Below are 14,184 nucleotides of genomic sequence, written 5' to 3'. Positions count from 1 at the left end.
TCGTTTCAGGTTCCTGCAGTAGCAGAGCTCATTTGGAATTCACTTCATCCCATCCTGTCTGCTCCCCTTCCCGGGACCGTCACTGTTCCTGGTTGAGCCTTGGCAGACTGGGACCAAACCCCTGACTCTATCTGCCTCACTCCATGAGGCACAGTCATTATTAGCATATTGAAAGAAATTCCATTTTGCCCTGCTTCTCACAGGTTTTTAATAAAACTTAAAATGTTCAAGAGCTCATATTTACAGCCTAATGTAGAACCCTCCGTCATCTGCAGCCTGTTACCATTTGCAGGTAGGTGTTCCTCCCCAAACTGCAGACGATCTAGAACTGCACTGTCCCAGATGATGGCGTTACTTAGATAAGTTAAAATTCAGCATCTTTAACATTTTAGTTCCCAGTGGCACTAGCCACATTTCACATGCTCAGGTTGCCACACATGGCTAGTGGCTTTCCTGTTGGCCAGCACAGGTTGTGGGACATGCCCGTCGCTGAAGAAAGTTCTGTTGGGCAGTGCTGCTCCAGAACTTCTGTCACAGTCTAGTCCTCAAGAGTATGAGGGCAGACTGGCATGATTATCAAAAGAATTGTTCTGTTTCTTTCTCAATCATTTGGGAGATCACTTTTCCAAATTTCTCAAAGCTTCACCATTTACCAGTGGTCAGCCTCAAACTGACAAGTAACATGTAACAACAGTGTCCCCACCCTACCCAGAAATGCTTGTGGATTGAGATTGGAGCCACAGCTTCAGGGAAGAAGTTTATACGCTAAAGTATAAATCAGACTCCAAAGTATTCTAAATACTTCAGTGAGAACTTCATGCGGCCAGCTGGGAGTTTTTGTTTTGTTCCCCTTACAGTATTAACCTAGCATTTACTGAGTACTTTCTGTGTATTCAATAAAAACATGGTTTTAAGCATTTTATATTCAATCCTCCCCAAACCCCTTTAAGACCGATACATTATTAAACCCATTTTACAGATGAGGAAACGGAAGCATGGAAATGTTAGGTCATCTCCCAAGTTTACACATAACGAAGACCATCCTGTCCCTCATACTTACTTCATTATGATTTAACCTTGGGCTCAATTTACCCAAACTGTTATAAGAGCCCACAAAAGATGAATCCAGCCAGGAGAAAGCTGAGGGACTGGGTAATAGCCAACCCCCTAAGTTCAGCAAGAGAATAAGACTGGTTGCTTTCCAAAGGAAATATTTAAAATTTCAGGATAGTCAGTTCTATATAATTTTACTTCGTTTATGCTGCATGAGGTTAAAAGTTCGCACAGAAAAAACATTAGAATTCACAGTTACTTTTGTTTACCAAGAGGAACGTGAGCGGTCAAAGAACTGCTGTTAAAATACGGATTCTTCTTTCTTTCTAGTACTCCCCTAGCATGACAATGAGTGTGTGATCCATTACCCAGTCTCCTCGTGAAAACCACAGTGAGTCAGCCCTTCACAGAACTCCTACGGAAGAAAATCATTCATCACAGTGTACAGTTCAACAAAGGAATCTCAGTCACACCAAACCAACCTTTTAATTTCCTGCTCTCTCCCCTCTTTTGTGAAGAAAGCGGGTCCAAACGTGATTCGAACAACTGTACGGAGCGGCATATGAGAACTGCCCTACACTGAACTGCAAATGATTATCTGTGTATGTATACGTGTGGGGAAGAGAATGTGCTGTGTGTGTGGATGTTAAACGGACACACGCACATACAGACACTGACCCACAGGACATTGTAAAATATTATCACATGACATCTTAAGTAGAAACAAGTAGGGACTTTTATTCCATCCTCTTTTTTCACGTTTACATTTTAATTATTAAAAGTTGCTCCTGCCCCTCCCTGAACTATTTTGTGCTGTGTATATCACTGCTTTATATAAGTTATTTTTTAAGGTGAACTCAGATGTATGGTTTTGTAAATGTCTGCGATCATGGATAGGAATAAAATCGCTTATTTGAGAGCTTTCATTAAATTGTGTGTGATGCAAGTTATCCTGTGAATCACAACGTGTACTGTCTCAGAAAAGAAGAGTGTCTTCATCTTTATGTCAAATCAAGTAATTTCTCAGTTACCTTCAGTGGAAGTATTTTTGTAATTTTTACTTAGGAAAAAATACTTCACATCAACAAAAGCTTAACCGGGGCCTAACACGGTATATTTCGGCAATAACTGCTCTAAATGGAATTCTCAATTTGTTTGTTTTAATTGATGCAGAAAGTCATCCAATTAGCCACAACTGCTTAGGCCATAGCAATAAAGTGACAGGGGTTGTCATATTATTAGCAACATATTTTTCTCTTTAACATGATAAAACCCAGAACTGACAACAAAACCATTGGCTTGAATTTGTCTCTTCTCACCAGAAATGCTTGAGCTAAAATTTGAATAATGCACTCATGTGAAATGATACCTGATGTTTTCACCCAGACTTCTTGTGAGCGTTTCCACATGGACACTGCAAAGGAGATACACTTAAATGGTCGTGACTTTCAGCACAAGGGGAAAGAGGCTTCAGTCACAGCCCAGGGGCTCTGGAGTGCTGCTCTCCTCCCCAGGTACCTTACCAGCTCCGGGATTGGCTGTCACTTCCCTTCTGTGCACCCCTTCCCACTGGCAGCCCAGCACCTGCTCTGTCCCCGGAATGCAGGACTTTCATTAGAGGGAAATCACCTACCGTAACTTTGTGTCATCTAGCCATGGACTTCAGCAGGCTACATCTACTTCATGTAGCTGCTCAGAAAAGAATGAGTAAACGTTAGAAAAATTTAAAACAGGTCCCCTATGAAAGCACCTTGCTCTATGGCACTTTCTAGATCTTTTGGGTTTTCTGTGTTTGATCCTATGCACAAAGACCAAAATCATGATAGAGAAGTGTGAAGACTTTGATTTTAGACTCTAAAAGCCAAGTTGGTGATCCTTTCTGTTAAAATGGTGATACAAATAACCATTGATCAACAATTCTATGTCCAGACCCCAGAGACTTTGAAAGGCATTGTTTAATCTCAGGTAAAAAGAACCCGTCTTTCTTTAGGCGTACTGGTCTCTCAAGTGAAAATTTGGCAGTCGATTTACTAGTTCCTGGGCCCAGATGACTTATTTCTCTCAACTTCGTCAGGATTTATTCCTTCTGAAAATAAAGATTTTGCCTGTGCATGACAGAGATGCCAGACAGAACTGCTAAGGGGAAAAAAGGAAGCTGAATTAAAATTTATGGTCCAGATTTAAACTCTAATTAAATGAGTTGCCATTCATCACACAGTGTGTGGGAGCCTAGGACTCAGGCTTTCAAGCTGCAGAGAACTTTCATGAAAAATTCAGACAACAAGGCCTTTAACTCAAGCCAAGGTAACCTGAAGATGACACTTTTGTACATGAATTTACCAAGAATAATCTTAACTTTCACATTTTAGGACAGTTGTGTGATATTGACAGTCCTATGATTATTACGTTTTCTCTTGTAGTGCTAGAATCTTGAAATGTTTTGTTGACCCTTTTCTCCATTGTTACTGATACTGAATTTCTTTTATTTGCCTTCTAAGAAGGTATTGTTTCTTATTATCACAGAGAATCCTGAGCTTGATTTTCCTTGTTCTTATTTTGGGAGTAATATTGGAATGAATGGCAATGTGGGTCCCATTATTTCTAGCCTATTTGGTCAAAAAAGTCAAAGTGACTTTTTCAAGGTATAGCAATCAATTCATCATAAATTTCTTTTTCTCTTGGAACCCAGAATAAAAATAGCTACTTTTTTAAATTCCGGAAATAGTTGGAAAAGTTTGAGAAAATTGTATTCAAGAAAATAAAGATACTTAATTCTAATATCAAATAACTTTCTCAAGCACCAAATGGAGGATAGTATATCTGTATGTTAACTTCTGTTTAGGTTTTGAATCATTTCAACCTTTTCCTTTCCTCTTGTAATAGAACCATTTAACCTTTTTCTTTTCATCCATGTTTTCCATGCACTTGTCTTGGTCTTGATATATACTGCCTGTTCCTGAGTTATTAACATTTCACCTCACAGTAATATTAGCAATTCTTGCCTACACTGACCATATAAAATACACATGTGAAATGTAAAAATAAATAGCTGAAAACGTTAACTCTCATTACTCTGCTTTGCACTCTGCCTAGCTCACTACAGTTGAAAATATATGTGAAGTTCTTTCTCAGGTATGTATGTTCTTAACCAGCTCTGTTTCTTATAGCCAAGTTGCACACGGGGACAGAGGCTCTGAGGTGCCATTGATCTGGTAACACCACACACATTCACTGGATGAATCTTAGTGCTCCTTTGCAAGTGTTCAGTTCGGACTCAGTTGGTGATGAATAGGAATTAACACAGCTAAGAATCTGACATTAGATTTTTCTATTGCCAGAAGATTAACCAGTCTGTCCGCTGAGCCATGGAGAGTGCACAGAACACTCCTTTCCATCCAGGAATAAAATAGAGAAAAATTTCCATTTCTATTTTTATGATTCTCTAAGATACCTGAAATCTGCTGCATTTCATAGGGTCATTCAGTTAACATTCTTCCTGTAGTTTAAAAGAGCAAATGAAAATAAATGAGTTCAGTTTGGGACTGGAGAAAGCCCTGCATCTGTCCATGCCTTTTCTTCATCATAGCATTCCAGGAATGTGCAGCAAAATGTTTAGAACTGCTTCCTTGGTAAAGAGTTTTCCACAGTCCTAAATATTATGAATCGTTGGCTTCTCTCTCCATGCCTACCTCCCAATCCCTGCATCCTCCAGTAGAAGCACAATACAGATTGAACATTTTTGCCTTCTCAGCCCTTAGAATTTTCTTCTTCATAGAGTATATAGTTCTCCCAGGGGAAATCATTGTAATTTCCATTTTTTGATTATTGTTAATTACAAGCAGTGCCACAAATCATAGCTACTTGACTTTGAAATGCATTATAGTATTTTGAGACTGGTTTTCCTTTCATTTTTATGTTTTATGTACCATAATTCTCTTTCTTTAACAACAAAAATTGATACAAGTAGTGCATGCATATACAGCAAGGGAGAGTCCAGTGGGGGGGGGGTGTTACCTAGATTTTCCAAAAAGTAGATTAGCCTTCCCCCTTTTTTTCACCCCCAACCTGGTAGAGTAAATTTCTTGTTTGCCATGAGGAGTGAGTCTGTGTTTCTTTAAACAGCGGTACCCAATTGTAAGCGTGTGTAAGAGGCTCCTTGGGTCAGTGAACCATAACACCTTGAGAAATACCAGAGAAGTAAAGAAAGGTGAACCACTACTAACACACTTCATTTTACCTATTAAACTTGTGTGTGTGCACATGTGTGTGTTGGGGGCAGTGGTGTGAAGTTTGCTCACAAAATACGACCACTATGACTTACATTATGTTATAGCACAACTGGTAATTATTCAACAATTCTTTCCTTTGATTGTATTTTATTTCATTGGTAAAAGAGCTGATTAAAGTGATGTGGGATGGAGAGATAGAAGATGCAAGATAGAAGCAGATGGACGCTCCTGCTTTCACATCCGAGCTAGCTTGTCCACATGTGGCCTTCTTATGAAGGCCCTGCATCTAAAGGTAAGACAGTAGATAAATGATCACTTAATCCTTGGTCATTTCACTGCCAGGAATCATGTGGTAACTATTTGTTTTTTAGTTTTTTTTTTTTTTTATGTAGACATTTGTTTAAAAGAAATTGAACTGACATTAATTTATTCCACCAAAAATGTCAACTTTACCCATGAACTATAACTCAGATTGAAAGGAATGACCTACAGATGCAAAACACCTAAGATCTCTTTAATTACTTTCCTAAACTACATTCTAACAAGAAATTCTCAGTTGAATAAGGCTCCTATGGAAAATTTCCTCTAAGTTTCCCATGTTAACTCTGTATAAATAGTCTTCCTGAATAGGTGAAAAATAATCTCTATAAGTAGTTTAATGTGAATAGTTCCGCTGCCTACAACCTTAAAAATGCAAATACATAGACACTGTGAATTTTGAAGCGGAACTAAGTACTTTCATTTATAGAATTATAGTTGGTCTTTCTCCCCTGTGTGGATTTACTATCCTCAGGATAAATTAGACTCATTTTGATTATCCCAGTCATTAAAATGTCATGTCCCCAGAAATACTTAGCATTTCCAGTTTTTAAGTGAGATGTGCAATTAACATGACAAAGGCAAGTATTAATACACCTAGAAAAAATTATTTGTTCCCAGGATTTATTCCCAATTAACATAAAACTTTATCCTACTTTCTCTTTTGTGCCAAATGACCTCAGTATATTGCCAAGAAAATGAAATTTGGATTTCTCACAGTGTTCTCAGAACATAATGCAACATATTATTAGCTAAATTACCATCCTGTCCTGGTAAAATTGCTCAGGAAAATGCAATTAACCATCTACTTATTAGGAAACAACAATTCAAATAATCTGTTCAGTTTACATTATTTGAAAACCAATCTACTTTAAATTTAGCAACACCTTAGAATGTTTTTAATATAAACTACTTATTAAAAAATATATATTGCTTTCCATTATATTATATTTCAAAATATTTACTTTCCAGGCATTAAGACAATTAAAACTTTAACAGAAACTCTGGTGGTGTTTCGAAGTCTGTATGGATAGAATTCTTTATTCATGATAGCCATCAGCTTATTGTATTGTTTAATTTATCTAATTGTGATTTTAAGAATTTCAAGATGTTTTCTTACTCTATGTGTTAAAATGGTACCTATAATGTCTTCCTGGAAAAACAGAATTGTTTGTAAGGTTTTTATAAATGCACAATTTATGTATAAATATAATTGGAAACTGGGATGACTTAGTAATCTACTATTCATTCTACCATGGCCACCAGCTACCTGATACATTTTATACATTTAGCATCTGTGTGTGTGTTTGTGTGCATGTGCATACATGTAAGTTATTACATTTTAAAATGGATTTACCACTTCAGTGGTTTTGTACAAATATTTGAGCTATTCATGTAATGGGAAGAGTTGCCATAAAGATGTAAGTAAATGTTCCTCAATTTAGCACGTTTCCACATTTAATTTTTAAAATACAGCTTGTCATTTACAGTTTCTACCCTTTCATTTCAAGCTTCTAACTTTATTACTGATTGAAAGAAGTAAAGGAAATTGTTCATACAAAGCTAGCATAAATGCTTTCTGAATGATATAATATAATTAATATGGACATCTGTGTCTATAACCAAATTAGACATTATGCCTTATGTAAAAGTCAGGAGTCTCTAATATTAAGGAATTTAAATGCATTTAAATAGGCTATGATGAGTGGCTAGCTCTATGTGTTTAGGTAACTAAACTTTGAATACCAAAAAGTAATATTATTAGCAAATCTGTTAATGGATAAAAGTTTGGTATTTTACTCCAAATAGGATTACATATAATGTGGAAATCTGAAGCAATTATGCAGATAATTCATGTAAAACTGTGCTTCTGCTCAAGTACATTCGTCTTTCTGACAAATTACACACATAGTTGCCTCAGTTCACCATGAACATTTGCCCAAATACAGATTCTGAAGTGTGTTCTGCACACTACTCTGTAGATGATTTAAAATATAGGAGGAGGAATGTCTATAACAGATTGAGAATTCATCCTAGGTATTGATGGAAATTTAGATATCATTTTTTTCAATAAATTGAAACAGTATTTAAGATGATTTATGTTAATTATTTCTAGCATTATGGTTTTGATAGAAATCAGTATCTTCTAGTTCAGTCATGCACATTTGTACATAATGTTTAGAAAGGAAAATAAATCCCACTTGTCAGACACATTGAGCTAAAGGTGACCTCACATAACTTACTAGGCAGTTTTAGCAACTGGACTCCTAGGAGATGGAAGGAAGGTAGCAAGGTAACTGAAGAGTCTCTGATTTTAAAACAGAATTTGTAACCCTGAATTTATAACCAAGAACTTTTCTGGAAGTTGTTAAAACTATTTCTAATTGTACAAAAATGGTTGTTGGTGGTAGCATCAAGTAGATTCAGGGCAAGAGTAACACAGATAAACAAAAGCCAGCACAAAAAAAATTAGTGTAATTCCTCTTCAGCTTCTCTTGGTGAATGAGGTATCAGTCAAAGAGCCCAAAATGAAGGGTAAGGGCTTGAGTGTCTGCACCCCCGGCCCCACACAATGAGTCATCAAGTCCTTGTTCCCACAGCTCTGTGTATCCATTAGGGCGAAGGCACCCTTCACATCAAGAGAGGCATAAAAACTAAATAAAAGAAATTCCAGAAGTTTTCTTTCCTGCACAGACTGTCTGATGAGAAATATAGTATTGTTTTTTAGAAAGCTCTAGAGGCATTAGACATTATACATACAAATGTTCCTCTGTCTCATTCAGTTTGCAGAGTTTCCCTTGAAAGTCTGTAGAACTCTGCTTGGCTATAGCTGCATTTCTCAGCGTACAAGGATCTCAAATTTTCCTCACATGATGCTCACAGTGTAACCTCAGTTATCACATATAATATATAAATTAGGATACACTGTATAAAGGAATTCAATGTTTCTTATTCATGTAAATGTTGTTTCAGAGAAAGAAATGGTTTAAGAATAAAAAGTCGAATGTATTGTCTAGGGAGTCTTAATGGTGTTCATTGTTTTGTTACCAAGTTAGTCATTATTCGCTTATGACTGAAGGGATATTACACGTATTTAATGGTCTTAAAATTGTTTTAACAGAACAGAATGTATTAATCATTGCAAGTAGTATTAATTTTAATTTTGACAATTCAACATGCTATTATCATCAGTTACTAGCCTATTTTCCTAAGTTGACTTCATGTTTGAGAAGTACTTATCTAGGCACTTTTATATTCAATTTTCAAAAACCCAGGGAACTGAACTTATATCCATTGAAAAGGAGAATATAATTAACACTTTGAAAAAAGTGAGCCATAGATGAAAGTGTTAAATGAAAATAGAGCACTAATAATTGCAGATCTATCTCACCATAAAAGTTCTCAAACCAATATCCAAATTCAAAACTGAAATGCTCAGTATAACAAACTACTAATAAGAAATTTGAATCTAATAACCAAATCAAAGCCAACATGGGAACCATATCTAATTTGTCCCAAAGGTGGATTAATAAGACCACTGCCAGTACTGCTAAAATAATTATCTCCACAAAAATCAGATCATAGCCAAATTCTCAATATTGAGACATCAGAGGTTAAAATTCAATCCATTTAGCAAAAATACCTTTTGAAGTAGGCAGCACAGTAATCTCAGGCTTTTCTCAAAAAGTAGTGATCTTTTTGAAAGATTTCTGGTTGCAAAACTACATGGTCCAGTGAAATTCAGTTTAAAATGTAAAGCATTTGAGGTCCAAATCTCCGTACAGCTTGTATGCTGTGAACATCTCTAAAATGATCCTCCTAAATCTTTTCAGAGGGGAGGTGGCTTGGGATGAGTAGAAGTCTGGCAAGCTGTCTCTGGTTACTTCACTCCCAGATGATTTAAAATCTTGTTTGGAAAGGTATTTACTACTGTATTTTCAGGTTCTAGAAAGATTTGCATAATATTTCTGTGTAAGAGAGAGTTACTGGACTGTGTTTACTTGCAAAAATGAATAACTACTATGAAAAATTTTTCCTTCAAGTAACCAGAAACATGTAGTTTTGCTCTGGCAGTCAGCACTTCAGAAAACATGAAATGCAGATTGGAAAAGTAGATGTTCCAGATAACTTTGATGTTCATTTAAAATCTGTTTAAAATAAAGTATCTTTCTGGTTCACTTGGCAGTATTATTTTTCATCAAGTTTACCAACATGAGCTCTTGCATTGGGCCTCAAAAACTGAGGTGCCCACTTGTGCATTAAAGAGGCACTGGAAATGTACAAGCTCATGCAACTGAAGAGGAGTTTTGGAGAAGACAAATTATCAAATCACGTATCTTTCCATTTGAGTTGCACAATTAGATGTTCTTACTCCTAATAAATAGAAAATTGGCATTTACCAAAATTAGTGATTAATCACTAAACTGCCGCATAAACTTCAGAAGTAAATGCAAACAGTTAATTCCTAACCTGAGGTGAATTTCTTCCTGCTGAAGACAACAATGTATGCTTTAGGCTTTATATTATAGATCCATTTGTGGTGCTGTTGATTCTGCTTGCCAAATACAAGCTACATGATTTCAACTGTTTTTAGATACTAATTTCAACAATTAAAACCCTTCAAATCTATTTATGGCATAAAAGCCTATACAAAATAAAAAGGGGACTCAACCAATAGACAGTTGCAAAAATAAGTAATTTGGGCCTTGGAGAGAGAGTGTATGTATGTGCAAACAGTGATTTATTAACATATTTCAACTTTCAAACTCTTTAGAGTAAATGCTTTCGTATTTCATAAATTGAATTCATATTTTACCATTTGATTCAAAGTAAAAATCAACATTAAATATTCAGAATATGCTTTGAGTTCAAGACATTTCTTAGTTACTTGACTATAAATTTTTATTTTCAGTGATTATGTTAAAAGAGTATATTGTAAAATCTCAGACCTAATTACAAAAAATTAAGGTTTGGATCAAGATAGCCGAGTAAGAGGATGTGAAGCTCTCCTCTCCCAACAAACACATCAAAAAATATACCTAGATGTGGAACTATTCTCACTGAAAACTAATTGGAAACTGGCACAAAGATTCTTGTATCACCAGGGCTGTAAGAAAAATACACAGGTAATCAGGTAGGAAGGTAAGAAAAGCCGTCAGGTCAAGATCTGTGCCCCTGAGAGGACTCAGAGGAAAAGGGAGGTTACACAGGCAGACACCCACCCTGGGGAGTGAACGGATGGAGCCACAGATTGGGCATGCCAGTCCTGGGGTCCTATGTGGGAGACACAAGCCCCTCTGGCTGGATGGAGGACTGTTGGGACTAACAGAAGGGCTGAAGGAAGCCTGGACTCTGCTTGTAAGGAATGCCTGTACACTGTCTTGGCCCTGAGGCCAAGAGAGGTCTGCTCCAGCAGCTCCTGGGTTTTCTGTGACTGCCTCACCACACACAGCCTCCAAGCCACACACACACTCTGGCCCCACTCACTCCACATCACAGTGCAGCACTGGACCAAGAGCAGCCATGACCAAGGAAAAGACTTGACCGTGGAACACAAAGGCAGCTCAGTCCTGTGGCAGAGCCTGTGTGGGGAGCCAATTGCCATTGTTGGTGCTTACTAAAGTAGTCCAGATCTCTGATGGTAACCACTCCACCACAGCTCACTCCCCACCCCCCCATACACACCAAGAGTCCACATGGGCCTCGCCTGTGCTGCAGAGCAATTCCACACAGGACAGGGACAGTGGAGGCTGAGAGGAGTGATCGGCTGTGAGGGACAAAGAGGACTTGCACCTGAGGCTGTGTCTTAGCAGAGCGAGGGTAACAGTTGCAGGTGCCTGCACATAAGAGCCCAGGCAGCACATCAGAGACAGTTCATATCTGTCAGCAGAGGATATGGGCTGAGAGCCCACGTGGGCCCCACTTGCTTTAGAAATCTCTCACTCTGGGGAAAGGGTCCTGATTGGGGAGAGGGAAAAACACACTTAAAGGGAATAGAGCCAGCTTGGGCCCAATTCTCAGGGCTTTCGACAGTCCTCAGGGCAGTGATAGCCACTGAGGAGAAATCCCACCTCACACCCACTGCGAGCTCTAGTCCCTCCATTTCTAGGTGACAGTTGCCAGAACACCCTGAAGATGTGACTAGCAACCATGTCAAATCCAGCTCTTCCACCAAAGGCACTGGGATGCTCCCATACAAGAACACCCCTTCAAGACTGCCACAGGTAACTGTTTCACTTAAATTCAGAGGCAGAGAAAGTTAAGCAAAATGAAAAGGCAGAGGGACTACTCTCAACTGAAAAAGCAAGAGAAAAACCCCTGAAAATATAATGAAACCAGTAAATAATTTACCAGATAAAGAACCCAAAGCACTGGTAATAAAAATATTAACTGAATTAGAGGAAAGAATTGATATATACAGTGAACAATTTAACAAGGAACTACTAAATATTTTTTTAAAAAGCCCAATCAGAAATGAAGAAATCAATAGCCAAAATAAAAAACACACTAGAAAGAATGACTAGCAGACTAACTGATACAGAAGAACACAGTGATCTGGAAGATAGAATAATGGAAGTCACCCAATCAGAACAGCTAAAGAAAAACAAAATTTTTAACATAGAAACAATTTAAGAGATCTCTGGTATAACATTAAGCATACCAACATTCACATTATAGGGGTCCCAGAAGGACAAGAGAGAGAAAAGGGGATTAAAATAAATATATTTGGGGAAATTATGGCTAAAAACTTCCAAAACCTAAAGAAGGAAACATATCTAGGTACAGGAAGCACAGAGGGTCCCCAAACAGACCCATATAAAGACATAATTAAAATGGCAAAAGTTAAAGAGAGAATTCTAAAGGCAGCAAGAGAACAAAGAGTCAAATACAAGGGAATCTCCAGTAAGTGTATTAGCTGATTTATCCACAAAAACTTTGAGGGTCAGAAGGGAGTGGCATGATAAATTCAAAGTGCTGAAAGGGAAAAACCTGCAGCCTAAAATATGAGACCCAGCAAGATTATCATTTAGAATAGAATAAGAAATAAAGAACTTCTCAGACAAGCAAATACTAAGAGAGTTCATCAATAACCAAACCTACACCAAAAGAAATGTTACAGTGTCTTCTCTAAATGGAAAAGAGTTAAGAATCTGTGGGAAAAGGAAAACCCCATTAGGAAAGGCAAATGTATAGTAAATACTGAGGATAAACCACCTAAGTCAGGATGAAGATTAAGAGACAAAAACTGTAAAAATCAACTACAAATACAAGGGATAGTTAAAGGAAAAGCATGAAGATGTTAAAATATGACATCAAAAATACAAAATGTGAGGGATGAGAATTTTAAAAATGAAGATATTTTATAATATATTTGAACTTAAATGATTACCAGTTTAGTAGATACAGTTGTAGGACAACATATATGAACCCTATAGTAATCACAAAGCCAAAGACTACAGTAGATGCACAAAACTAAAAAGAAAGGAATACAAGCATACTACTAAAGAAAACCATCACACCACAAGGCAAGATAGAAAAATAAGAAATAAACAGAGAATTACTAAAGAAAAACAAAAGTAATAACATGGCAGTAAGTATATACCTATCAATAATTCCTTTAAATGTCAATGGACTGAATGTGCCAATCCAGAGACACAGGATTGGCTGACTGGATTAAAAAAAACAAGACCCTTCTATATGCTGCCTACAGGAGAGTCACTTCAGAGCAAAAGACAGAATGAAAGTGAGAGGATGGAAAAGATAGTTCATGTGAACAGAAACAAGAAAGCAGGGACAGCAATACTGATATCAGACAAAATAGATTTTAAAACAAAGGCTATAATAAGAGATAAGAAGGGACATATATAATGATAAAGGAATCAGTATAAGAAGAGGATATTACACTTATTAACATATATGTACCCAATACAGGAGCACTTAAAAATATAAAGCAAATACTAACTGACATAAAAAAAGGAACTGACAATAATACAATAATAGTAAGGGAATTTAACACCCTACTTACATCAATGGACAGAACATCCAGACAGAAAATCAACATGGGAATAGTGATCTTAAATGATACAATAGACCAGTTGTACTTAATAGATAGCTACATTCAAAAACAACAGAATACACATTCTTTTCAAGTGCACGTGGAACATTCTCCAGGATAAATCACATGCCAGGCCACAAAACAAGCCTCAACAAACTTAAGATGATAAAAATGATATAAAGCATTTTTTTTCCAACCATAACAGCAGGAAACTAGAAACCAATTATAGGAAGAAAATATGGGGAAAGAACAAACACATGGAGACCATGTAACACACTACTAAAAAAAAACCATGGTCACTAAAGAAATCAAAGAGGAATTCAGAAAATACCTCAAGACAAATGAAAATGGAAATACAACACTCCAAAATCTATGGGATGCAGCAAAAGCATTTCTAAGAGGGAAATATATTAGTGATACAGGCCTTCTTCAAGAATCAAGAAAAATCTCTACCTAAAACAATTAAATGAAGAAACAAAGCCCAAACTCTGCAGAAAGAAAGAACTAACAAAGATCAGAGAGGAAATA

The 14,184-nt window shown here is 36.9% G+C and overlaps 1 protein-coding gene and 1 long non-coding RNA gene across 6 annotated transcripts in view; one reads left to right on the top strand and one right to left on the bottom strand.

Moving 5' to 3' along the window:
* Window positions 1-3,838, top strand: part of SSBP2 (single stranded DNA binding protein 2) — a 250,407-nt gene extending 246,569 nt beyond the window's left edge. For 3 of the 4 annotated variants that reach the window (XM_032475376.1, XM_032475358.1, XM_032475383.1), the window contains one exon: window positions 1,384-3,838. In XM_032475376.1, coding sequence (XP_032331267.1) covers window positions 1,384-1,413 — 30 coding nt within the window. In that variant the 3' untranslated portion in view covers window positions 1,414-3,838. The remainder of the gene's footprint in view (window positions 1-1,383) is intronic. The other variant, XM_032475366.1, reaches the window with a different exon arrangement.
* Window positions 1-14,184, bottom strand: part of LOC116662115 — a 126,784-nt gene that overhangs the window by 99,509 nt on the left and 13,091 nt on the right. The gene's annotated exons all lie outside the window — the stretch shown is intronic.

The sequence above is a fragment of the Camelus ferus genome, chromosome 3, assembly GCF_009834535.1.
Source record: "Camelus ferus isolate YT-003-E chromosome 3, BCGSAC_Cfer_1.0, whole genome shotgun sequence".
Taxonomy (NCBI): domain Eukaryota; kingdom Metazoa; phylum Chordata; class Mammalia; order Artiodactyla; family Camelidae; genus Camelus; species Camelus ferus.
The sequence above is the reverse complement of the archived record's forward strand: the minus strand, read 5'-3'. Positions and strand labels throughout refer to the sequence as shown.